This window comes from Ursus americanus, chromosome X (assembly GCF_024610735.1).
Source record: "Ursus americanus isolate L20-20 chromosome X, mUrsAme1.1.p, whole genome shotgun sequence".
In the NCBI taxonomy this organism is placed as follows: domain Eukaryota; kingdom Metazoa; phylum Chordata; class Mammalia; order Carnivora; family Ursidae; genus Ursus; species Ursus americanus.
In genome coordinates, this window is record NC_142164.1 from 366,300 (window position 1) to 392,661 (window position 26,362).

Here is a 26,362-nt window from a genome sequence, read left to right on the forward strand (position 1 = left end):
CACTCCCCCTGCTTGTGTTCCCTCTCTCGCTGGCTGTCTCTCTCTCTGTGTCAAATAAATAAATAAAATCTTAAAAAAAAAAAGAAGGCTTATGCTGCAAAGAATAGGATACTCAGTAAGCCGGGGTTTAAAAAAAAATAGGGGTTTATTTTTTCACAAGTGATTTGGAATTAGATGGTTATTTGTGTCAACTCAACTGCTCAAAAATGTGAAAGAGTGTTGAGCAGAACACCATGAACCTATTACAGGTTCCCCTGTGTCAGAGGAGGACTCCAACTACATTACATGCCAACCACTAGGAATAGAAGTCCAAATACTTCTGCCCACAGCATCTTGGTAGCAGAGTCACCAAAGAAAACACAAGGCAATCAAGCCCTGGGTGGAACAATGCTTCTACTTACATAGAGAAGAGACAGGGCAAGGTCAGCTCCAATAGTGTGCAGCCAGCGCAGGGCAGTTGGCCTCTGTGTATCCCTCTTGTGCTGAGACAGAAGGATCCCAGCTTCTCCCTCAGGGAGTATGAAATACTGAAAGCTGAGGGCATGCCTGAGGGCAACTGATGCCCATGCTTAAGCAGAACAAAGGAGCACCCACTGAGACTGAGACAGGGAGAGATGCTCCCACACGAGGTGATAAGCTTGCCATAGGCTGTGTGGGCTCTTTAGCTCCTGGTAAAGAGGGGTCTCAGGCCCAAGGCGCATTCTTACATGGCCAAGCAGATGTCCAAAGACTGTGCACGTAAGACTGCCTTTCCCAATGTGGAGTTTTGTTAGATATTGCTGAAGTGCCTTCAGCAATTCTGCCCTAATTTATACCCTCGCCAAGAGTGTCTGAGTATCCTTTCCCCCACATCATTGACAATATATATTATAAGCCTTCAGAAAATTTTCCAATTTGATGAGCCAAGTATTTATGTCTTCATTTGCATTTCCCTGATTAGTAGTGAAACTGCATATTGTTTCATGTTTGTTCACTATTTACATGACACCCTCTGCAAATTGCCTGAAATTTTGTCCAGTTTTCTGTTAAGATGGTTGTCTCTTGCTTACATCTTTGTAAAAGGCTTTATGCAGTGTGGATATTGGCACATTGTTATTTTTCAAATATGTTTCTCAGTCTGTCACTTGTACTGTTGTCGTATAAAGATCTTTATACAGTCAAGATCTTTTTTATTTTTGAAGATTTTATTTATTTATTTGACAGAGAGAGAGCATGAGCAGGGGGGAGAAGGAAGGGGAGAGAGAGAAGCAGACTCCCTGCTGAGCAGGAAGCATGATGTGAGGCTTGATCCCAGGACCCTGCGATCATGGCCTGAGCCAAAGGTAGATGCTTAACCAACTGAGCCACCCAGGCGCCCCTCCAGTCAAGATATTTTATCAGTCTTTTTATTTATATTTTTCTGGATACTTTTCATTTATGATTTCTGCCTTGGAATGTCTTCATCACCCCAGATTATAAAAATAGTCTATTATATTTTATTCTTTATACTTTTACAGTTTTATTTTTACAAGAAGGATTTTAATTGCTCTGGAAGTTACTTTTGGTTGTAGTGTATAGTGTCAAATAAGGATTTCCCCAAATGAGTGCTAACTGGGCCAATTGACCTTTTCTTCACTAGTTTAAAAATGCCTTCTTTATTATATACTAAATTGCTAAAATCTGTTTTCTTTAATTGATCTGTTACCATACTGTTTTGATGACTGCAACCTTGTCCTGTGTTTTGATATTTGTAGAGCAAGTTTTCCCTGATTGTACTTCTTCAACATTTTAATTAGCTATTCTTGTATAATTTTTCTTCATAAATTTTATTTACCTATTTTTGAATTATCCAGTAAAAATAATTCAAAAGGCAAAAAATATATATAGTGAAAGACAAATTTTCCCCCTCCCAGGCTTCTTTTTTTTTTAATGATTTTTTATTATGTTAGTCCCCATACAGTACATCCCCGGTTTCCGATGTAAGGCTCGATGATTCATTAGTTGCGTATAACACCCAGTACACCATGCAATACGTGCCCTCCTTACTACCCATCACCAGTCTATCCCATTCCCCCACCCCCCTCCCCTCTGAAGCCCTCAGTTTGTTTCTCAGAGTCCATAGTCTCTCATGCTTCATTCCGCCTTCTGATTACCCCCCCTTTCTATATCCCTTTCTTCCCCTACTGATCATCCTAGTTCTTATGTTCCATAGATGAGAGAAATCATATGATAGTTGTCTTTCTCTGCGTGACTTATTTCACTTAGCATTATCTCCTCCAGTGCCGACCATGTTGCAGCAAATGTTGAGAATTCGTTCTTTCTGATAGCTGAGTAATATTCCATTGTATATATGGACCACAACTTCTTAATCCAGTCATCTGTTGAAGGGCATCTCGGCTCCTTCCACGATTTAGCTATTGTGGACATTGCTGCTATGAACATTGGGGTGCATATGTCCTTCTCTTCACTACGTCTGTATCTTTGGGGTAAACACCCAGTAGTGCAATGGCTGGATCATAGGGTAGCTCAATTTTTAACTTTTTAAGGGACCTCCACACTGTTTTCCAGAGTGGCGCTACCAATTTGCATTCCCACCAACAATGTAGGAGGGATCCCCTTTCTCCACATCCTCTCCAACAATTGTTGTCTCTTACCTTGTCTATTTTTGCCATTCTAACTGGCGTAAGGTGGTATCTCAGTGTGGTTTTGATTTGAATTTCCCTGATGGCTAATGATTTTGAACATTTTTTCATGTGTCTGTTAGCCATTTGTATGTCTTCATTGGAAAAGTGTCTGTTCATATCTTCTGCCCATTTTATGATTTGTTTATTTGCTTCTCATGTATTGAGTTTGAGAAGTTCTTTGTAGATCTTGGATACCAGTCTTTTATCTGTAGTGTCATTTGCAAATATCTTCTCCCATTCCGTGGGCTGCCTCTTAGTTTTTCTGACTGTTTCCTTGGCTGTACAGAAGCTTTTTATCCTGATGAAGTCCCACAAGTTCATTTTATCTTTTGTTTCTCTTGCCTTTGGGGATGTGTCATGAAAAAGGTTGCTTTGGCCGATGTCGTAGAGGTTGCTGCCTGTGTTCTCCTCTAGGATTTTGATGGATTCCTGTCTCACATCAAGGTCTTTCATCCATTTGGAGTTTATTTTTGTGTATGGTGTGAGAGAGTGGTCAAGTTTCATTCTTTTGCATGTAGCTGTCCAATTTTCCCAGCACCATTTATTGAAGACACTGTCTTTTTCCCACCAGATGTTTTTTACTGCTTTATCAAAAATCAGTTGCTCAAAGAGCCGAGGGTCCATTTCTGGGTTCTCCATTCTGTTCCATTGGTCTATGTGTCTATTTTTGTGCCAGTACCATGCTGTCTTTGTGATCACAGCTTTGTAGTACAGCTCGAAATCTGGCATTGTGATGCCCCCAGCTTTGTTTTTCCTTTTCAGCAGTTCCTTGGAGATTCGGGGCCTTTTCTGTTTCCATACAAATTTAAGGATTATTTGTTCCAGTTCTTTGAAAAATGTCCTTGGTATTTTGATCGGGATAGCACTGAAAGTTCAGATTGCTCTGGGTAGCATGGACATTTTAACTATGTTAATTCTTCCAATCCATGAGCATGGAATATTTTTCCATCTTTTTATGTCTTCCTCAATGTCTTTCAAGAGTGATTTATAGTTTCTAGAATATAGGTCCTTTACGTCTCTGGTTAAGTTAATTCCAAGGTAACGTATGGTTTTTGGTGCTATTGTAAATGGGATGGATTCCCTAATTTCTCTTTCTTCGGTCTCGTTATTCGTGTATAGAAATGCAACTGATTTCTGAGCATTGATTTTGTATCCCGCCACGTTACTGAATTGCTCTATAACTTCTAATAGTTTGGGAGTGGATTCTTTTGGGTTTTCCATATAGAGTATCATGTCATCTGCGAAGAGAGACATTTTGACTTTTTCTTTGCCGATTTGGATACCTTTGATCCCTTTTTGTCGTCTGATTGCTGTTGCAAGGACTTCTAGTACTATGTTGAATAATAGTGGCGAGAGTGGGCATCCTTGTCGTGTTCGTGATCTTAAGGGAAAGGCTTCCAGCTTTTCCCCATTGAGAATAATATTTGCAGTAGGCTTTTCATAGATGGATTTTATGAGATTGAGAAATGTACCCTCTCTTCCTACACTCTGAAGGGTTTTAATCAGGAAAGGATGCTGTATTTTGTCAAATGCTTTTTCGGCATCGATTGAGAGGATCATATGGTTCCTGAGTCTTTTCTTGTTGATATGATGTATCACGCTGATTGATTTGCGAATATCGAACCACACTTGCATCCCAGGTATGAATCCCACTTGATCGTGATGGATAATCCTTTTAATGTACTGTTGGATTCTATTAGCAAGTATCTTGTTGAGGATTTTGGCGTCCATATTCATTAGGGAGATCGGTCTGTAATTCTCCTTTTTGAGGGGGTCTTTGCCTGGTTTGGGGATCAAGGTAATATTGGCCTCATAGAATGAGTTTGGTAGCTTTCCTTCTGTTTCTATTTTTTGAAATAGCTTTAGGAGAATAGGTATTATTTCTTCTTTGAATGTTTGGTAGAATTCCCCAGGAAAACCATCCGGGCCTGGAGTTTTGTTATTTGGAAGGTTGTTTATCACTGACTCAATTTCTTCATAATTAATTGGCCTGTTTAAGAAATCAATTTCTTCCGGTTTCAATCTTGGTAGTTTATAGGTTTCCAGGAAGGATTCCATCTCTTCCAGATTGCTTAGTTTATTGGCATATAGCTGTTGATAAAAATTTCTAATAATCCTTCCAATTTCAATAGTGTTCGTCGTGACCTCTCCCTTTTCATTCATAATTTTAATAATCTGGGTCCTTTCTCTTTTCTTTTGGATAAGTCTTGCCAGTGGTCTCTCAATTTTATTGATTCTCTCAAAGAACCAGCTTCTAGTCCTGTTGATCTGCTCTACTGTACTTCTGGTTTCTGCTTGATTGATTTCAGCTCTAATTTTGGTCAACTGCTTCCTCGTGCGTGGATTAGGCCTGTCCCTCTGTTGCTGTTCCAGCTTCTTGAGGTGAGAATTTAAAAACTGCATTTTAGATTTTTCTATTCTTTTGAGTGAGGCTTGGATGGCTATGTATTTCCCCCTTAGGACTGCCTTTGCAGTATCCCATAGGTTTGGGACTGTTGTATTTTCATTCTCATTGGTCTCCATAAATTGTTTAATTTTATTTTTGATTTCCTGGTTTATCGAGTCATTCCTGAGCAGGATGGTTCTTAGTCTCCAAGTGTTTGAGTTTCTTCCAAATTTTTCCTTGTGGTTGAGTTCCAATTTCAGAGCGTTGTGGTCTGAGAATATGCAGGGGATAATTTCAATCTTTTGGTATCGGTTGAGACCTATTTTGTGTCCCAGAACATGGTCTATTCTTGAGAATGTTCCATGGGCATTAGAATAGAATGAGTATTCTTTGGTTCTGGGGTGTAGTGTTCTATATATATCTATGAGGTCCAACTCGTCAAGTATGGCATTCAAAGCCTTTGATTCTTTGCTTAGTTTTTGCCAGGGTGTTCTGTCTATTTCTGATAGTGGAGTGTTGAAGTCCCCTACTATTAATGTATTTTTATTTATATGTCTCTTTATTCTGGTTAAGAGTTGGCTTGTGTATCTTGCTGTGCCCCTGTTGGGGGCATATATATTTATAATTGTCATATCCAGTTGTTGAATACTTCCTTTAAGAATAATATAGTGCCCTTCTGCGTCTCTAACTATAGTCTGTAGTTTAAAATCCAATTTATCTGATATGAGAGTTGCTACCCCAGCTTTCTTTTGAGGTCCATTTGCGTGAAAGATGGTACTCCATCCCCTTACTCTCAGTCTGAATGCATCTTTGGGTTCGAAATGAGTCTCTTGTAGACAGCAAATGGATGGGTCATTTCTTTTTATCCAATCTGCAACCCTGTGGCACTTTGTGGGGTGGTTCAAACCATTTACATTAAGACTGATTACTGAGAGATATGATTTTAATGATGCCATGTTGCCAGTAAAGTCTTTGTTTGTATTGGCTGTGACTTTCTGTTCTGTATCACTCTTGGGGCCTTTTTACTTTTATAGAACCCCCCGTAATATCTCCTGTAGGGCTGGTTTCGTGGTTACGAAATTGGTTAGTGACTGGCGATTCTGAAATGTCTTTATTTCTCCATCAATTCTGAATGACAGTCTTGCTGGATAAAGGATCCTTGGCTGCATGTTTTTCTCTGAAAGAGCTTTAAAGATGCTCCCCCAACCCTTTCTCTCATTCCAGGTCTGTGTAGACAGGTCTGACGTAATTCTGATGCCTTTGCCTTGGTACGTGAGAAATTTCTTTGCCCTGGCCGCTTTCAATACTGTATCCTTGGATCTAATATTTGCGAAATGCACTATGACGTGACGTGGCATAGGTTTGTTGTGGTTGAGCTTGGGAGGGGTCCTCTCTGCCTTTTGGACACGAATGTTTGTTTCCCTCGCTAGATTAGGGAAGTTTTCAGCTACAATTTGTTCAAATATCTCTTCTAGACCTCTGTTTTTCTCCACCCCCTCGGGGATGCCGATGATTCTGACATTGGATCGTTTCATTGAGTCAGTAATCTCCCATAACCTACATTCGTGGGTGTGGATTTTTTTAAGACCAGCTTCTATTTTCGTTTTTTCCTCTATTAACCCATCCTCCAATTCACTAACCTGTTCCTCTGCTTCTGTGACCCTGGCCGTCAAAGCCTCTAGTTTTGCCTGCATTTGGCTCATAGAATTTTTAATTTCTGTCAAATTCGCTCTCATTTCCGCCCTTAAGGATTCTATATTCTCAGTAACTTTTTCATTAATACTTTTTTCAATTCTGCTCATCATTTTGACCATCGTTACTCTGAATTCCATTTCTGATAATTTGGTTACATCGATATCCATTATTTCTGTGGCAGAGGCCACAGACTCACTGTCTTTTCTTCGCTGGGGGGGCTTCTCCTTCTTGTCATTCTGATGAGGAGAGGTTGCAGGGTTGTCCAGAGCCCAAATTATTGACTGGGTCCCAGGCCGTGCCCCTTGTTTTATAGGGATCTTGGGGATGTGGGCTTCTTCTTTAAAGATTTTATTTATTTATTTATCTGAGAGAGAGAGAGAGAGACAGTCAGCAAGAATGGGAACAGAAGCAGGGGAGTGGGAGAGGGAGAAGCAGGCTCCCAGCGGAGGAGCCCGATGAGGGACTCCTTTCCGGAATGCCGCGATCACGCCCTAAGCCGAAGACAGGTGCTCAATGACTGCGCCACGCAGGCGCCCCGGGTTGTGGGCTTCTTGATTTTTCAGCCTGCCTTCTGGGGGAGGGGCCTGCCGCGCCGATACTCAGGCAACCCTATTTGGGTAGAGTCTCTGTGTCCCCTGTGAGGGGGGATGGGGATGGGCACGCTGTGAGCCGGTATTTCCAGGCTTTTGTTCTCTGGCAGCTTTCCCTGGCGGTTTGCCGTGCCTCTTCTGAGAGTCAGAGCAGCAGTGGCCGAATCTCAGCCTCTGTCTCAGAACAGAGGGATTGCGGACCGTTCTCCACTGATGTTCTGGCCACTAACTCTGATTGTGTCGGTGCTGCTCAACCCTGCACCGTCCCGGGATGTGCGCCCCACAGCCGGCGTCCCAGCCCTCACTTCCAGGGCCAGTGCGTCTCTGTCCTTTGTGGTTCTAACACCACCAGCCGCCAGCCGCCCCCGTGCGTTCCCGGATCTCCGTCTCAGTCTATTTCTGGTGAGCACACCGGGATTCTGGAGTTCCGTGAGAAGCCTGGTGGTGCGCGCTCCAGGCTCAGGGTCTCAGGCTGCTCTCTCGCGGGTGGCGACCACGAGCCCGCCCGCTCTCCCGTGCAGGTGGCCACCGCTTCCCGGCGCCCGAATGCTGCGGCTCCCTCCCCCTTCCGTTATCTGCACGGTTTCAGGGTTCCCCGCTTCGTACCTCAATACTCAGCGCTGGAGATGTTCATTTGTAGAGATCCAGACGTATCTTCCTGTGTCTCAGGCTGCTTCCGTGGTTGTTTAAGCTGGTCTGGTACCTATCCAGCTTGACTCAGGGGACCGGCTGAAAAAGGGGTCCCCTACTCCTCCGCCATCTTAACTCCTCTCCTAAATCCCCCCTCCCAGACTTCTAATCCCATAGTCTGATAGGCAGTCATTACTGTCAGTTTTAATATCCTCTTCCAGAAATAGTGTACAAATATATGTTTTTATGTTTATATTTTAAACAAAAAAAGGAGCACTATGTAAACTGTTCTGTACCTTGATTTTTTTAACTTAATATATCTTGAATCATTTCATATCAGGATATATAGATCTACCTCATTTTTTTATTTATGTGAGTTATGTTCGGACATCTTATTGAATCCCATTAAACTTTTCTATTAATGTAAGAATTTGGGGATTATGTTTTACTTCTTTTTTTTTTAAAGATTTTATTTATTTCTTTGACAGAGACAGCCAGTGAGAGAGGAAACACAAGCAGGGGGAGTGGGAGAGGAAGAAGCAGGCTCCTAGCGGAGGAGCCCGATGTGGGGCTCGATTCCAGAATGCTGGCATCACACCCTGAGCTGAAGGCAGACGCCCAACAACTGCACCACCCAGGCACCCCATATTTTTTACTTCTTATATGAAAAAATTCAAACATACTAGAGGTAGAATAGCAAGAGAAACTTCTTTGAACCCATCACTCAGATTCAACAGTTATTGACAAAGGTCCAATCTTTTATTTATAAACCAACTAGGCCTAATAGACATGTATAGAACTAGTCCACCCACCTCCAGTAGAATACACATTCTTCTCAAGTACACATGAAACATTCTCCAGGATTAGACCATTATGCCATAGAACAAGTCTCAAAATTTTAAAGAAAACTATAGTCCAATATCCCTCATGAATATAGATGCAAAAATCTTCTACATTAGTATACCAAATCTAGTAACAATTTAAAAACAATATAAACCAGGGCGCCTGGGTGGCTTAGTCATTAAGCGTCTGCCTTTGGCTCAGGGCGTTGTCCCAGGGTCCTGGGATCCAGCCCCGCATCAGGCTCCTCCGCTGGGAGCGTGCTTCTTCCTCTCCCACTCCCCTGCTTGTGTTCCCTCTCTTGCTGGCTGTCTCTGATAAATAAATTTTAAAAATCTTTAAAAATAAATACACACATACATACAAACAATATACACCATGATCAAGTGGGATTTATCCCAAGATAATGCAAGGTTGGTTCAATATATGAATATTAAGGCAATACACCATATTAATCAAATAAAGAACAAAAAACACATGATCGTGTAATAGGTGGAGAAAAACAGTTTCACAAAATCTGCTACCCGTTCATGATGAAAAAAGTCTCAGTGAACTAGCAACAGAAGGCAAGGTCCTTAATTTGATGAAGAACATCGAAGAAAATTTATTGTGTGGAGAAAAACTCTTTCCCCCCCTAACATTGGGGAAAAAATTAAGGGTCTACTCTTGTGACTTCTATTTAATATTGTATTGGAAACTAGTGCAGTTAGCCAAAAACAACAACAACAACAACATCCAAAAAATAAAAACAAGAATTAGAGGCATTTGGATTGGAAAGGAAGAAATAATACTCTTTATTTGCAGATGACATGATCTTATATGTAGAAAATAATTAATACATAATAGAAGGTCATAGGAAATTGGGATTGCAAGGGACATCCTTATCCTAATAAAGATCTGCAGAAAACCTGTAGTCACCATCATACTTGGGAGTGAAACTCAGAAATCCTTCTGTTAAAGATCTGGATAAAACACATCTCTATTTGATATTTTACTAGAAATCCTAGCCAGTATTCTTAGGAGAATAAATAAGGTTTTTAGATTGGAAAGAAATAAAACTGTTATTATTCAAAGATTAAGTAAATGGGGGCGCCTGGGTGGCGCAGTCGTTAAGTGTCTGCCTTAGGCTCAGGGTGTGATCCCGGCGTTCTGGGATCGAGCCCCACATCAGGCTCCTCTGCTGTGAGCCTGCTTCTTCCTCTCCCACTCCCCCTGCTTGTGTTCCCTCTCTCGCTGCCTGTCTCTCTCTCTCTGTCAAATAAGTAAATAAAATCTTAAAAAAAAAAAGATTAAGTAAATGGATGACACTTGGTGGGAGCCAGATTTCTCATTGTTGGAGAGGGTAATAATAAAATAAGGCTAGAATAAATCATGTGATTCTGGATTAGAGTTGGAGACATCAGCATAATTCTTAATATAGTAAGAAAGTACTCAAAAAAAAAAATAAAAGAATAGGACAGTGTCAAAGGAACACAGGAGCCAACTTACAGAGCTTCTAATGGCCAAGGTGGAAGAATTTGAGCAACAAAATAAAATATAAAATAAATATCCGTGAATCATTACTGATATAAATAAATGATTAAGCAAATAAATGGGTAATTATAGACATAGCTCACATACAGAAGAGTTCTAAAAAATTACGTAGGTATGTAATTCATTTGGGGTTAATTTTTGTAAAAGGTGTAAGTTCTGTGTCTAGATTCTCTCCCTCTCTCTCTCTCTCTCTCTCTCTCTCTCTCTCTTGCATGTGGATGTCTGCTTGTCCCAGCACCATTTGTTGAAAAGACTATCTTTGCACCATTTTATTGTCTTCTGCTTGTTTGTCAAAAATTATTTGACTATATTTGTATGGGTCTGTTTCTGGGCTCTCTATTCTGTTCCAAAAGGAAGTTTTTAAAATGGAAGATGCTGCAACCTTATTGTGTACTAGTACAAAAGAGATGTTGGCATTAGATAGGAATTGATTTTCACATGCATATAGGTAGGTAGATTTGATGGTGGGAGGACAAGGAAGTTCCTTTCTCAGTGAAAACAAGCATCTGAGAGTGAGAATCTGAAACCAAATATTAATCGACTAAGTAAGTGGGAAGGTGAATTTCTGGGAAAACCTAATAGGATAGCTAGGTAACTTGAGTGCTCATTTGAGATTTGTGATCATGAATTTTAAAAGGCTGATTGCAGAGCTGTGTGATTTTTCTTCTACCTTATTCTGCTGCTATAAGTGTGGGCAAGGAATCAGCTCTTTAATGGATTTTGTCAAATGAGTGGGTTTTAAGACAAGAATGCAGGTGGAAGTTGGTTTTTTATCCTCATATCATATCCAACCTCAGATCTAGAGACTGGGTTGATGTGGTCAGTGTTCTTAATTGCTGCTTCCGTGTTACTGCTCTTCCATCCTTCCTCCCATTTAAAGCTCATGCAATCAGAAAACGCTGACTGCGACCGTTCCTTAATTCTGTAATCAACTGCCCTCCTGGTCATGCCTGCTCATTCAGTGAAGATTTTATCACCCAAGTCACTGTTTTCCTCTCCACTCTTGGGGAATTTAGTACCCAAAATAAGACTGAGGGGAAGCAGTGCCCTCGGCAGACATTCAAATTTCAATTCGTGTGAGAAGGTGCAAGGAATACTTCCTGAAAAAAATTGAAATAACTTTGAAGAAATGAAAAAGGGGCCTTTAGTAAAAACCTAAGTAGCTGTCTGAGCAATTTTATGGGGAAAAAAATACGTTGAGCTTTACTTAGGCTCAAACCCCTATAATATGGATATAAGGCAGCTTTTGTTTTCCTGTTGATCCTAGTTGTGTTAGGACTTGATCTTATATTTCATTTATACTTTCAGATTATATTTAAGAATCAAGCAAGCCGGCCTTATAACATCTACCCTCATGGAATCACTGATGTCAGTCCTTTGCACTCAGGGAGATTGCCAAAAGGTAAGCGTTCCCTCAATCTTATTAAGTCCTACTTACCTGTAGATATATATGAGGTCACAACCTCAAAGGCACTAAATAACTTCCTTTAGCATTCCTTGTAGCATAAGTATGCTAGAGATAGATTCTCTTAGTTTTATTTTATTTGAAAATGTCTTTATTTTGTCTTCACTTTTGAAGGCTAATTTTGCTGAATATAGAATTTTAGGTTGAGAGGGCTTTTTATTCCTTTTAGCACTTTGAAAATACTGTTTTACTATCTTCTGGCCTTCATAATAGCTAAATTTAGATTCCATTGAATGATTCTTCCCCTGTATGTTATTGTTCTCTGACTGTGATTTTCTTCATATTTATCCTATTTGGGGTTCACTGATCTTCCTGAATCTGTAAATTTATATTTTTACAAATTTGGAAAGATTGTGGTCATTATTTCTTTTTTTTTTACTACATTATACATTGTCAACTTTCTTTTTTTTTCTTTTTTTTTATATAATGATTTTTTTATTATATTATGTTAGTCCCCATACAGTACATCCCCAGTTTCCGATGTAAGACTCGATGATTCATTAGTTGCGTATAACACCCAGTGCACCATGCAATACGTGCCCTCCTTACTACCCATCACCAACCTATCCCATTCCCCCACCCCCCTCCCCTCTGAGGCCCTCAGTTTGTTTCTCAGAGTCCACAGTCTCTCATGTTTCATTCCCCCTTCTGATTACCCTCCCTTTCTTTATCCCTTTCTTCCCCTACCGATCATCCTAGTTCTTATGTGGTCATTATTTCTTCAAAAAAAATTTCTACCCTGTTCTCTGTCTCCTTTCCTGGGTCTCTAATTACATGAATGACATTTTGGTATTGTCCCACAGGCCTTAATATTTTCATCACATTTTTTTCTTTCTCCATCTCATCTGCACAGTAGATATTTTCTGTTGACCTATCCTCAGGTTCACTGACCTCAATTGGAATTTCTGAGTCACAGTATATGTATTTCTTTTTTAATAGATAGCCACACTTTTGTCCCCAAATAAAGTTGTAATTCATACTCCTACTACTCATATATGAAAGTGTAATTTCCCATGTTATTGATATCTAGACATTGACAGTTTTTTAAAAAGATTATTTATTTATTTGACAGAGAGAGAGAGAGAAAGCACAAGCAGGGGGAGGGGTAGAGGGAGATGGAGAAGCAGACTCCCCGCTGAGCAGGGAGCCCAATGCAGGGCTCGATCCCAGGACCCTGGGATCATGACCTGAGCCGAAGGCAGACGCTTAACCCACTGAGCCACACAGGGGCCCCTAAACAGTTTTTAAAAATCCTGCCAATCTGGTGGGTGAAAAGTGGTATCTCAATGCTGTTTTAATTTTATTTTTTTATTTTAATTCCAGTGTAGTTAACATACAGTGTTATATTAGTTTCAGATGTACGATGTAGTGATTCAGCACTTCCATACAACCCCCAGGGCTCATCAGGACAAGTGCCCGTCTCAATCCCCATCACCTATTTCACCCATTCCCCCACCTACCTCCCCTCTGGGAACCATCAGTGTGTTCTCCATAGTTAAGGGGCTGTTTCTTGGTTTACCTCCCTTTCTTCCCCCCACCTTCGTTTGTTTCTTAAATTGCACATATGAGTGAAATCATATGGTATTTGTCTTTCTCTGAGTGACTTATTTTGCTTAGCACTGTACTCTCTAGTTTCATCCATGTCATTGCAAATAGCAAGATTTCATCCTCTCTGATGGCTGAGTAATATTCCTGTGTGTGTGTGTGTGTGTGTGTGTGTGTGTATCTTTTTTATCCATTCATCTGTCGATGGACATCTGGGCTCTTTCCATACTTTGGCTATTGTGGTCATTGCTGCTATAAACATTGGGGTGCATGTATCCCTTCGAATTACTATTTTTGTATGCTTTGGGTAAATATCTAGTCGTGCAGTTGCTGGGTCATAGGGTAGTTCTACGTTCAACTTTTTTTTTTTTTTAAAGATTTTATTTATTTATTTGACAGAGATAGAGACAGCCAGTGAGAGAGGGAACACAAGCAGGGGGAGTGGGAGAGGAAGAAGCAGGCTCATAGCAGAGGAGCCCGATGTGGGGCTCGATCCCGGAACTCCAGGATCACGCCCTGAGCCGAAGGCAGACGCTTTAACCGCTGTGCCACCCAGGCGCCCCCTACGTTCAACTTTTTGAGGAACCTCCATACTGTTTTCCAGAGTGGCTGCATCACTTTGTATTCCCACCAACAGTGTAAGAGGATTCCCTTTCTCCACAACTTTGCCAACACCCGTTGCTTGTGTTGTTGATTTTAACCGTTCTGACAGGTATAAGGTGATATCTCTTTATAGTTTTGATTCGCATTTCCCTGATGATAAGTGATGATGAGCATCTTTTCATGTGTTTGTTGGCCATCTGGATGTCTTTGGAAAAATATCTATTCAGGTCTTATGCCCATTTTTTAATTGGATGATTGATTCATTTTTTGAGTGTTGAGTTTTATAAGTTCTTTGTATCTATTCGATACAAACCCTTTGTCAGATATGTCATCTGCAAATATCTGGTCCCATTCAGTCCCATTAGTTTTGTTGATTGTTTCCTTTGCTGTGCAAAAGCTTTTTATCTTTTTTTAACATTTTTTATTTAAATTCAATTAATTAACATATAATGTATTATTCGTTTCAGAAGTACAGGCCTGTGATTCATCAGGCTTATGTAATACCCAGTGATATTACATAACGTGCCATCCTTAATGTCCATCACCCAGTTATCCTATCCCTCCACCCTCCTTGCCTCTAGCAACCCTCAGTCTGTTTCCTATGATTAAGAGTCTTATGGTTTGTCTCCCTCTCTGGTTTCATCTTGTTCTCTTTTTCCATCCCTTCCTCAGTGATCCTCTGTTTTGTTTCTTAAGCCCCACATATCAGTGAGATCATATGATAATTGTCTTTTTCAGATAGACTTATTTCGCTTAGCATAATACCCTCTAGTTCCATCTGCGTCATTGCAATCGCAAGATTTCATTTTTTTGATGGCTGCATGATATATATATATATATATATCCTCCACCTCTTCTTTATCTATTCATCTGTCAGTGGACATCTGGGTTCTTTCCATAGTTTGGCTATTGTGCACATTGCTGCTATAAACATTGGGGTACAGGTGCCCCTTCAGATCACTACATTTGTGTCTTTGAGGTAAATACCTAGTAGTGCAATTGCTGGGTTGTAGGGTAGCTCTATTTTTAACGTTTTGAGGAAACTCCACACTGTTTTCCAGAGTGGCTGCACCGGCTTGCATTCCCACCAGCAGTGTAAGAGGGCTCCCCTTTCTCCACATCCTCACCAACATCTGCTGTTTCCTGGCTTGTTAATTTTAGCCATTCTGACTGGTGTGAAGTAGTATTTCAATGCGGTTTTGATTTGTATTTCCCTGATGCCCAGGGATGTGGAGCAATTTTTCATGTGTCTGTTGGCCCTTTGTATGTCTTCTTTGGAGAAATGTCTGTTCATGTCTTCTGCCCATTTCTTGATTGGATTATTTGGTAAGTTCTTTATAGATCTTGGATACTAGCTCTTTATCTGGTATGTCACTTGCAAAAATCTTCTCCCATTCCGTCAGTTGTCTTTTAGTTTTGTCGACTGTTTCCTTTGCTGTGCAAAAGCTTTTTATCGTGATGAAGTCCCAATAGTTCCTTTTTGCTTTTGTTTCCCTTGCCTTTGGAGATGTGTCTAGCCAGAAGTTGCCACAGGCCAGGTGGAAGAGTTTGCTGCCTGTGTTCTCCTCTAGGATTTTGATGGATTCCTATCTCACATTTAGGTCTTTCATCCATTTTGAGTTTATCTTTATGTATGGTGTAAAGAAATGGTCCAGTTTCATTCTTCCGCATGTGGGTGTCCAATTTTCCCAGCACCATTTGTTGAAGAGATGCTTTCCCATTGAATATTCTTTCCTGCTTTGTCCAAGATTAATTGACCATATAGCTGTGAATTCATTTCTGGATTTTCTGTTCTTTTCCATTGATCTATGTGTCTGTTTTTGTGCTGGTACCATACTGTTTTGATCACTATGGCTTTGTAATACAACTTGAAGACCTCGACCCACTTTTTTTTTCTACCCACTTTTATTGTAAAACAATTGTGTGAATATTATAATAGGTACAAATTTAGTTTCAATTTATTGAGAAGCTTCACATGTACGTATAAATTTGTAGAGCCCTTGACATAACAACACAATTTACCAATATATGGCTTGTTACACTCTAATCAAGATATTTTGTGGTTTGGGTGTGGGTAGGTGTGAAACATTTGAAAGATATGCCAATTCTGCCAGGAGAGATATTCAAGTATAAATGGACAGTCACTGTAGAAGATGGGCCAACTAAATCAGATCCTCGGTGCCTGACCCGATATTACTCAAGCTTCATTAATCCGGAGAGAGATCTAGCTTCAGGACTCATTGGCCCTCTCCTCATCTGCTACAAAGAATCTGTAGATCAAAGAGGAAACCAGGTAAGTTCTTATCTTTCAAAGTTCTGGGTTTGATGGACTGATGATGCATATGAACTTCCAGATATTTCCTATACTCTCTCAGTGTACATCTGCCTATAGTCTGCAGAAAATATAATGGTCTGCTATGTTGGCCAATAAAAGAAATGAGCTGGGTTTCTCACAGCTGTTTTTGAATTTAGTTCGGTTTAATAAACTTGCCTGGATAGATAGAAGGGCCTCTCCTATTATATTTCTATAATACTCATTCCCAGTCTAAAATTTCACTTTCTGGTGGTGCCTGGCTAGCTCAGTTGGAAGAGCATGTGACTCTTGATCTTGGGGTCATGAATTCAAGCCTCTCATTGATTGGGTGTAGCAATTACTTATATAAATAAAACTTTAAAAAATTTAAAATTCCACTTTCTGTAAGTAATCTTGCTCATTTTTACATGCTGAACTACCACTCATTTTTTGATGACGCATGAATCTGTATCAGAGTCTAGACTTCTCCCCTGGATGTCTCATCATGGGTGACTCAAAGACACCTCAAAATTAACATATCTGCAGCATCTAGCATAGTTCTTGGCATGTGGCTGGAATTCAATAAATATATGTTGAGCAAAATACAGGGAAAGATATAAAATATTTCAGAAATATTTATAATTTAGACCATTTATATTACTTTAAAAAATAAGGCTAAATTCTCTGCATGAGTAAAGCCTAATGCTGGGGTGCCTGGGTGGCGCAGTCAATTAAGTGTCCAACTCTTGAATTTGGTTCAGGTCATGATCTCGGGGTTGTGAGATCAAGCCCCACATCAAGCTCTGTGCTCACTGCAGATTTTGCTTAGGACTCTCTCTCCCTCTCCTGCTGCTACTCCCCCCTCAAAATAAATAAATAAAATCTTTTTTTAAAAAAAGAAAGAAAAGCCTAGTACTTCTCAAAAACTCATTGCTTGGATCAGAATAATTCATTGCCATATTGCTGAGGCTTGACTACATGTCAGTTTGGTTATTTATCACATAGGATTTTTACTAGTCTGAAAACATTTCCTTGGTTTAGAGAGTAAAGCACGTGAATTTTAAAACACATGGCATGCAAACCCAAAAAGGCATCAATTTGGCATGTACCTGTCCTGACAAATTTTCCTAATTATAGTTTTTCCACTGGTTTTTTGGAAGAGGACTGAAACGTACCTCTATATTTTCCAGTGTCTTCTCCTCAGGATTTTGGTTTCTGTAGTGCTAGGTTATGCAAAATGAAATTTATACATATTAGTGAAGTTTGCATATTAAGTCTTAACAGAATCAATTAGCAAGTAACTAACTCATAACTTTGGTTCATATACAAACCACTCTTCTAAAAAGAACTTTAAACTTTTTTAGCAGAAAACTTTAGATTTTAGTGTTAATTAACATTTTATGGCCCATCTTAACTTTGTTATTTGATTTCTGTTTGCTGTTTTTAATTTTTTATACATTGGTAGCTTTATGGAAGGGCACTTGCCGGATGGAAGTTTAGGAAAGGCATTACTCTTACTTGACTTGACTAACTTGTTTAAGAAAGACACTGAATAATCACTTGGGTCTTTAAAGAATGAAAATCCTCTGATCTGAACATGGAGGAAATGAGGCTACAGACTGTACTAAAAAATCAGCCAGCATATGGCCTTGGGTCTAGAAGAAAATAAGTTTAGTGGGTCTAGTCACCCTCTTGCCCTGAGGACACATTTGCTCTTAAACTCACTGCTTGTAGCACCCACTCCTACTCCCAGGCCCCACTATATGCATAATAGTGGCCCTAGGGAGAAATTGGAATTGAACCAAAGGATTCAATATAGATATATCACATGCATGCCATCACTTCCATGTAGACTACTAATTCTTATAGGACAAACTAATAGCATTTCTTTCTTTCAATATGTGTAATTAACAGATGATGTCAGACAAGAGGAATGTCATCCTGTTTTCTGTATTTGATGAGAATCGAAGCTGGTACCTCACAGAGAATATGCAACGCTTCCTCCCCAATGTAGATGTAGTGCAGCCCCATGATCCAGAGTTCCAAGTCTCTAACATCATGCACAGTAAGTAAAGCAGCACTCAAGTCCAGTGGGTAATGGATAAAGGAAATTTGAAGCCACCAAATTGATGTCCAGATAATGGATTAACTTATATGCCATGTAAGAGTCATATTTCCTTAAAAATTGTTACATGGGGGCGCCTGGGTGGCTAAGTCAGTTAAGCATCCGGCTCTTGGTTTCCACTTAGGTCATAATGTCACGGTTGTGCGATCAAGCCCTGTGTCAGGCTCCATACTCAGTGGGAAGTGTGGTTGAGATTCTCTCTCCCTCTGCCCATCCCCCCCCCACACTCTTGCAAGCTCTCTTGCACTCTATCTAAAATAAATAAATCTTTTTAAAAATTGATATATATGAAAGTGTACAGTTTTATATAAAGGCTTATATAAAGGCTTAAATATGATCATATACTGCATATATTTTTTCTTTTAGAAGGCATTTCAAAGGATAAATCAAATAAGACACAACTTTCATTTACTCAAATATGCAGAATCCATCCTTAATATAAAATGCACTCAGGGTGCCCATACACACACACACACACACACACACACACACACACACACACACATATATATATGTAGTCTTAGTCTGCTAGGCCTGCCATAATTAAGTACCAAAGAATCGGTGGCTTCAACAGCAGAGATTTACTTCCTCACAATTCTGAAGGCTAAAAGTCTGAGATCAAGATGTCAACAGGATTGGTCTCTTCTGAGGCCTCTTTCGTTGGCTTGTAGATAGCCACTTTCTGTATCCTCACATGGTCTTTCCTCTATGCATGTACATGTCTGGGTACAAATTTCATATGCTTTTTTAAATTTAAATTCAATTAGCCAACATATAGTACATCATTAGTTTTAGATGTAGTGCTTGATAATTCATCAGTTGCGGATGACACCCAGTGCTCATCACATCATGTGACCTCCTTAATGCTCATCACCCAATTACCTGATCCCCCCCAGCCCTTCCCCTCCAGCAACCCTCAGTTTCTTTCCTATAGTTAAAACTCTTTCATGGTTTGTCTCCCTCTCTGATGACTTCCCATTCAGTTTTCCCTCCATTCCCCTATGACCCTCTGTTTTGTTCCATATCAGTGAGATCATATGATAATTGTCTTTTTCAAATTGACTTATTTCACTTAGCATAATACCCTCTAGTTCCATCCGCATCGTTGCAAATGGCAAGATTTCATTTTTGACAGCTGCATAATATTCCATTATACACACACACACACACACACACACACACACACACACAGAATGGAATACTCCTCAGCCATCAAAAAAGTGAATACACACAACATGAATGAACCTGAGAGGCATTAAGCTGAGTGATAAGATCCAGTCTCAAAAGGTGACATACTGTATTATTTCATTTACAAGGCATTCTGGGGAAGGCAATTGTATAGGAATGGAGAATAGGGCAATGGTTATCAGAGCTTGGGGTGGAGGAGGAATTTGACTATTTGCACTGAAGAACTCCAGTACAATGCAGCTTTCTACGTTGAATGAGATGTTCTGTATCCTGACTGTGCTCATGGTTACACATGTTGATATATGTGCTAAAACTCATAAAACTTGTACCAAATAAGAATCAATTTTACTATGTAAACTTCTGTTTTTATTTTTTTAAAGTAATCTCTACACCCAACATGGGGCTCAAACTCACAACCCTGAGATCAAGAGTCACATGCTCCTCCAACTGAGCCAGACAGGTGCCCCTACTATGTACATTTTTAGAATTAAATATATATACCTTTTGATCCAACATTCCTACTGCTGGGATATATCTGGTAGGAATAAAAACACCGGTACATAAGGACAGATATAAAAGGATGTATTGTAGCAGTATTTGTAGTGCCTAAAACAGATAAACTAAAATCAAAGATGATGCCTAATGTTAGAGGAATGTTTGAAAATATTGTGGCGTACCCATAATATGAAATAGTATGAAGCCATTAAAAAGAATGAATTAGAGGGGCACCTGGCTGGCTCAGCTGGTTAAGCATCTGCCTTCAGCTCAGGTCATAACCCTGGGGTCCTGGGATTGAACCCCATGTCAGGCTCCCCGCACAGTGGGGAGCTTGCTTCTCCCTCTGCCTCTGCCTTCTGCTCCACCTGCTTGTGCTCATGTGTGCTCTCTCTCTCTGTCAAATAAATAAATAAATAAATAAATAAAACCTTTAAAAAAAGAATGAATCAGAGCTGTACCCAGCTACTTAAAGCAATTTTTATGAAATATTGTTAAATAATGTATTGCAGGTGCAGAAAAAGAGTATGTAATATGATCTCATTTTTGTAAAATAAATAATGACCACAAAAGAGAAACCATAGATACGTATATATGTCTATGTAGAGAGTGATATGGTTTCAAAACAGAATGATATACTCTAATTGTTCTGAATTAGGGGTCTTTCTTCAGTATTTCTAATCGTATCTCTAGCACTTTACTCCCATTTTGTTTCAAGAACAAAATTATGTAAGTTGCATCAAGAAAGAGTATGGCAATATGAGTCTAGAGAACAGGGATTTGATGTTCTGTTTTTTCAAATCCAGTTTGACCATCTCTCTCTTAAGAGGGGCGTTTAGCCCATCTGCATGGGATTTATGGTACTATCTTAGTTTGTGTTTCCTGTTTTTTCTGAATTTTTCTAGTGAGAACATTTCAGATTTACCCTCTTAGCAACTTTTAAGTATGTAATACAGTATTATTAACTATAATCACCTTGCTGTACATTAGATCACAAAAATTTATTCATCTTCTCACTAGAAGTGTATATCCTTTGACGAACATCTACCCATTTCCCCCATCCCCCTGCCTCTGGTAACCACCCATTCAACTCCCTGGTTCTATGAGTTCGGCTTTTTTAGATTCCACATATAAGTGGAATTATACAATATTTGGCTTTCTCTATCTGATTTATTTCACTGATGATCACATTTCCCTGATGATTAGTATTGAGCATCTTTTCATGTACCTGTTGACCAATCATATGTCTTCTTCAGAAAAAATTCTATTCAGTTCCTCTGTCCTTTTTAAAAATCACATTTTTTTTTGTTATTGAGTTGTATGAGTTCTTTATATATTTTGGATATTAACCCCTTATCAGATAAATGATTTGCAGATATTTTCTTCTATTCCTTAGGTTGCCTTTTCATCGTATTGATTGTTTCTTTTGCTGTGCAAAAGCTTTTTAGTTTGATAAAACCCCACTTATTAATTTTTCCTTTGTTGCTTGTGATTTTGGTGTCAGATCCAAAAAAATCATTGCCAAAACCAATGTCAAGGAGCTTTTTCCCTATGTTTTCCAGGAGTTTTACAGTTTCAGGTCTTATGTTTAAGTCTTTAATCCATTTCATTGGGGCGCCTGGGTGGCTCAGTAGTTAAGTATCTGCCTTCGGCTCAGGGCGTTGTCCCTGAGTCCTGGGATCGAGCCCCACATCAGGCTCCTCTGCTGGGAGCGTGCTTCTTCCTCTCCCACTCCCCCTACCTGTGTTCCCCTCTCTCGCTGGCTGTCTCTCTCTCTCCATCAAATAAATAAATAAAATTTTTTTTAAAAAAGTCTTTAATCCATTTCAAGTTAATTTTTGTTTGTGGTGTAATGTAAGGGTTCAATTTCATTCTTCTCCATGTGGTTATCCAGTTTTCCCAACACCATTTATTGAAGACACTACCCTTTCCTCATTGAGTATTCTTAACATTTTTTAAAGATTTTATTTATTTATTTGGAGACAGAGACCACGAGGTGGGGGAGGGGCAGAAGGAGAGGGAGAAGCAGACTCTCTCTGAGCAGGAAGCCTGGGATTGTGACCTGAGTCAAAGGTAGGTACTTAACCCACTGAGCCACCCAGGAGCCCTCCTCATTGAGTATTCTTGACTACATTGTCAAATATTAGTTGACCATATATATAAGGATTTATTTCTGGGCTCTTGATTCTGTTCCATTAGTCTATGTGCCTATTTTTATGCCAGTACCATATTGCTTTAATTACTACAGTTTTGTAGTATAGCTTGAAATCAGGAAATGTGATGCCTCCAGCTTTGTTCTTTCTCAGGATTGCTTTGACTATTCAGGGTCTTTTGTGGTTCCATATGAATAGTCATATTTTCCATCAATATTTACCAATAGCTCATTTTCTTTTGCTACCTGTTTGAATGCTGCCTTTATCATATATTAAATTTCCCTTTATATCTGTGTCTCTTTCTGTATTCCATATTCTGATTGATATATTTATCTGTACCTGCATATTACCACACATTTTATTACAATAGATTAATAATATCTTGTAATGCTTTGTGAGGCAAGAAATTTTGATTGTCAGTTAGTTGCACTGAACTGGAGTCTGAGCGTTGCAGACTAGACAAATGTTTCTTGACTAGATGAATGGATAGATGTATGGAAGAGGCCTTCAGAAATAATTTCCTTTAGAGATTGAAGTCAAGTTACTTTTGTTTAGCTTTTTATTTAGAAATAACTTCAAAGTTACAGGAATTCTACAAGAATAAGATAGAGAACTCCCATAAACCCTTTACCCAGATTCACTAATTTTTAATATTTTTCTATATTTGCTATAACATCTTTTTTTATCTATATACTTACTTTTATTACTTATTTTCTAATTGAGAACAGGTTGCCCTTTTATCTCTTAGTACTTCATTGTGCATTCCCTATCAATACAGATATTCTCTTACATAACCAAAGTAGAGCTACGAAATTCAGAAAATTTAACATTGATATAATACATTTATTTAATTGGCAACCAATATTCCAATTGTATAAATCAATGCCATCTTTTGTAGCATTTCCTCCCTCCAGTATATGAAGGGTCAAGGTCTATGATTCTTCTTACTGTGGGTTTGGGACCTTGCTGATCAACTATTAATAATCTACTTTTTTTGGAAAGTATAATGCTATCTCTTCTTGGGAATAAGGTAGTGGGCATAACATATAATTCTTTCCAATCATATCATGACAACCTCAAGTAATAAATCTGGATACTGCTAAAACCTCTTGTTCCCCCATTTCTTTTGCAGGTATCAATGGCTATGTTTTTGACAACTTGCAGCTGTCAGTTTGTTTGCATGAGGTGGCATACTGGTACATTCTAAGTGTTGGAGCACAAACTGACTTCCTGTCTATCTTCTTCTCTGGGTATACCTTCAAACACAAAATGGTCTATGAAGACACGCTTACCCTATTCCCATTCTCAGGAGAAACTGTCTTCATGTCAATGGAAAACCCAGGTTAGTTATCTGCATTATTCTTTTTTTAAGATTTTATGTATTTATTTGAGAGAGAGAGAGAGAGAGAGAACAGTGGGGAGGGACAGACGGAGAAGGAGAGGGAGTCCTAAGCAGATTCTGCACTGAGCTTGGAGTCCAACGCAGGGCTCAGTCTCACAACCCTGTTATCAGGGCCTGAGCTAAAACCAAGAGTCGGACATCCAACCAACTGAGCCACCCAGGCGCCCGAGTTATTTATATTATTCTTTTACTAACAGCTGTGATCACTTCACTAGCCATGCATATGCTCGTATGTGGACAAATACTAAATGGTTCAAGTGATCTTAGTAATTGCAAGGCATTTTAGTGACAACACTATATCAAGTATTTAACTTTAAAGTCTTTCCTCTAAAAAGTGCCTTTACTTACTAATGGCCAAAATTATAAGTGTGTTTATTAAACTATAGTAATGCATATACATGTATATATGCAGTTAACATGTGGAGATAAACATGTTTCTGTGTGCTTTGTGAACATTGGTACTGTTGAATAAATACCACCTAGAAGCCTTTGGGAGTACATTGTAATCTCAAACCACTGGGAACCCTTCAGGACGAATGTGGCTGGCAGTTCCTCATCTTCCCTCTCCCTCCATAACCACTGCAAGGCTTTGGAAAGCACCAGCCCTGTAATCAGGAGGAACACTGACTGTTGCTTCATTTATACAGTTTAATAACAAGTGCTAGGCAACTCATCTACAAAGGAAAACACATAAAACGACCTGCAGATTATATTCTCTTACATGGAAGGCTTTTCTGGAGATAACCTCTCATGGGAAGATTTCTGGGGAATACAAGCCAATCTCATCGTATATAAATATATGTTCACCTTTATACCCAGAAACTTATCTTACTTCAAGTAATGTACTTTTGTGGGAAGTGAGTAAAGAAAAACCTGACAGAACTCCAATATTGTCTCTAGAAGTATCTTCCATATTTATGTTTATGTCTTTGTTATCTGTTTTATATCTAATTTGCGAACTCTCTGAGAACAGAGACCTTGTTTATCTTATTCATCACTGTATCTCTTAAAGTTTATAGTTCCTGGCCTATAGTAGGTGTTTAATAAATATTTTTCCCATTAATTAATGAATCAAATGTGTACAAAAAGATTATGAAACAGTATGTTTAATATGGTTGTAATTGTCTAAACCAAAGAGAGAAAGTGTCTGTATTTGTGTGTGTGTATACATAAGCAGAGAAAAAATATTTTAAATATCAATATTTTGAGAAGCTTTTAAATTATTTTGGTGATCACTTAAATTCTAAAGACAAATTAAGACTCTGCTTTATGTGTCTTGAGGACAAAATGTTACTAGAATATCACTAATTACAAAGCTCAAGCTAAAGCCCCTAGAGATTTCCATTTAGAAGTGTACAATTCAGTGCGTTCCAGTGCATTCACACTGTTGTGCAACTATTACTATTATCTAATTCCAGAATATTTTTATCAGCCCAAAGAGACCCTTTGCCATAAGCAGTCACTCCCCATCCCCCCTTTCCTGACAACCACTAATCTACTTTCTGTCTCTAGGAATTTGCCTCTTCTGGATGTTTCATAAATAGAATAATACAGTATTTGCCCTTTCGTGTGTGGTTTATTTCACTTAGTGTAATGTTTTCAAGATTCATCCATGTTGTAGCAGGTCTCGGTACATCATTCTTTTTATGACTATACACTTCACTTTACACTCTCTGCTTTAACCACACATTACCACAAAAAAGAAATGATAATTATATGCTGTGACAGAGGTGCTAGCTAATGCTATGGTGATAATCACATTGTAATATACTAATATATCAGTCCGTTCTGAGGGATTTCTTCTCATGGGGAAAGGAAACAGGAGGACTCTAGCAACTCTAATAACCACCTGAAGACCTCCACAGCCTTCAGATACTGAAGCCAGCTCACATCGCTGCTCAGAGTTTAAGCTGCATCTGTTCCCCAAGGACATGCTGCTGGCCCTGCTCCCTGGGGCCTAGACCTCCATAGCACCTGCCATCCTCAAGGCTTGAGTTGCTACTGTTGCCCTGCGTCTCAGGTCCTGAAGCACTACCACAGTACCCCATCATCCCTCGGGCCCATGCGGCTATTGTACCCTGCCCCCAAGCACCAAGCCACCAGGGCACCCCACCCACCAGGACGTAGGCAGTGTGGCATGTCCCAGAGACCTGGACTCCAGCTCCATGGATGACCTTTCCATGCCTGAGCTTTGGCCACTGACAGCACCACAGCAGATGTGGCCATGCTCCGACACCCAGGAGCATGGTAGTTTCAGGCACGCCTGAGCCTAGGACCCTGACCCCACTGCCACTCTGAGCGTCTACACCCTGAAAACAAGCATTATCACTACTGCATGCACTCCTCTGCCCCAGAACCCAGCACCATCACCAAGGCCTGTACACTCACATACCAGACCCAGCACCAAGGAGGATCCCCCTAACCAGGATGTTCCCCTAGGAGTCCAACAACTCTCACTGCCACTGCTACCAGACACAGCCTTGGCCACCAAGGACCGCCTCCCCCCCATTCTTCACTGACACTGACCTCAGCTGGCAGAGCTGCATAGAAATTATGCTGCTATGCCCTCCCTGTCACTGGAGCTGCTGAACCCCACACAGCACACTCAGAGCCACCCACAGGTGAAAGTCATTCCCAACCAAGTCAGTCCATAAAGACTGGGAGAGGTGATTGCTCCCTCAAATGTGCAGAGATCAATGCAGGGCCACAAGAAACACACACAAGAAAACCTGACACAACCAGAGGAACACAGTAAC

At 39.7% G+C, this 26,362-nt stretch overlaps 1 protein-coding gene across 8 annotated transcripts in view; it reads left to right on the forward strand.

Moving 5' to 3' along the window:
• The window catches only part of F8 (coagulation factor VIII), a 129,655-nt gene that overhangs the window by 48,696 nt on the left and 54,597 nt on the right, over positions 1 to 26,362 (forward strand). For all 8 annotated transcript variants that reach the window (XR_015723442.1, XR_015723443.1, XR_006778043.2 and 5 more), the window contains 4 exons: positions 11,646 to 11,739; positions 16,029 to 16,243; positions 18,158 to 18,308; positions 23,337 to 23,546. Coding sequence is in view for 5 of the 8 variants with exons in the window: in XM_045788965.2 (XP_045644921.2) it covers positions 11,646 to 11,739; positions 16,029 to 16,243; positions 18,158 to 18,308; positions 23,337 to 23,546 (670 nt within the window). In the remaining 3 variants the exon portion in view is untranslated. The remainder of the gene's footprint in view (positions 1 to 11,645; positions 11,740 to 16,028; positions 16,244 to 18,157; positions 18,309 to 23,336; positions 23,547 to 26,362) is intronic.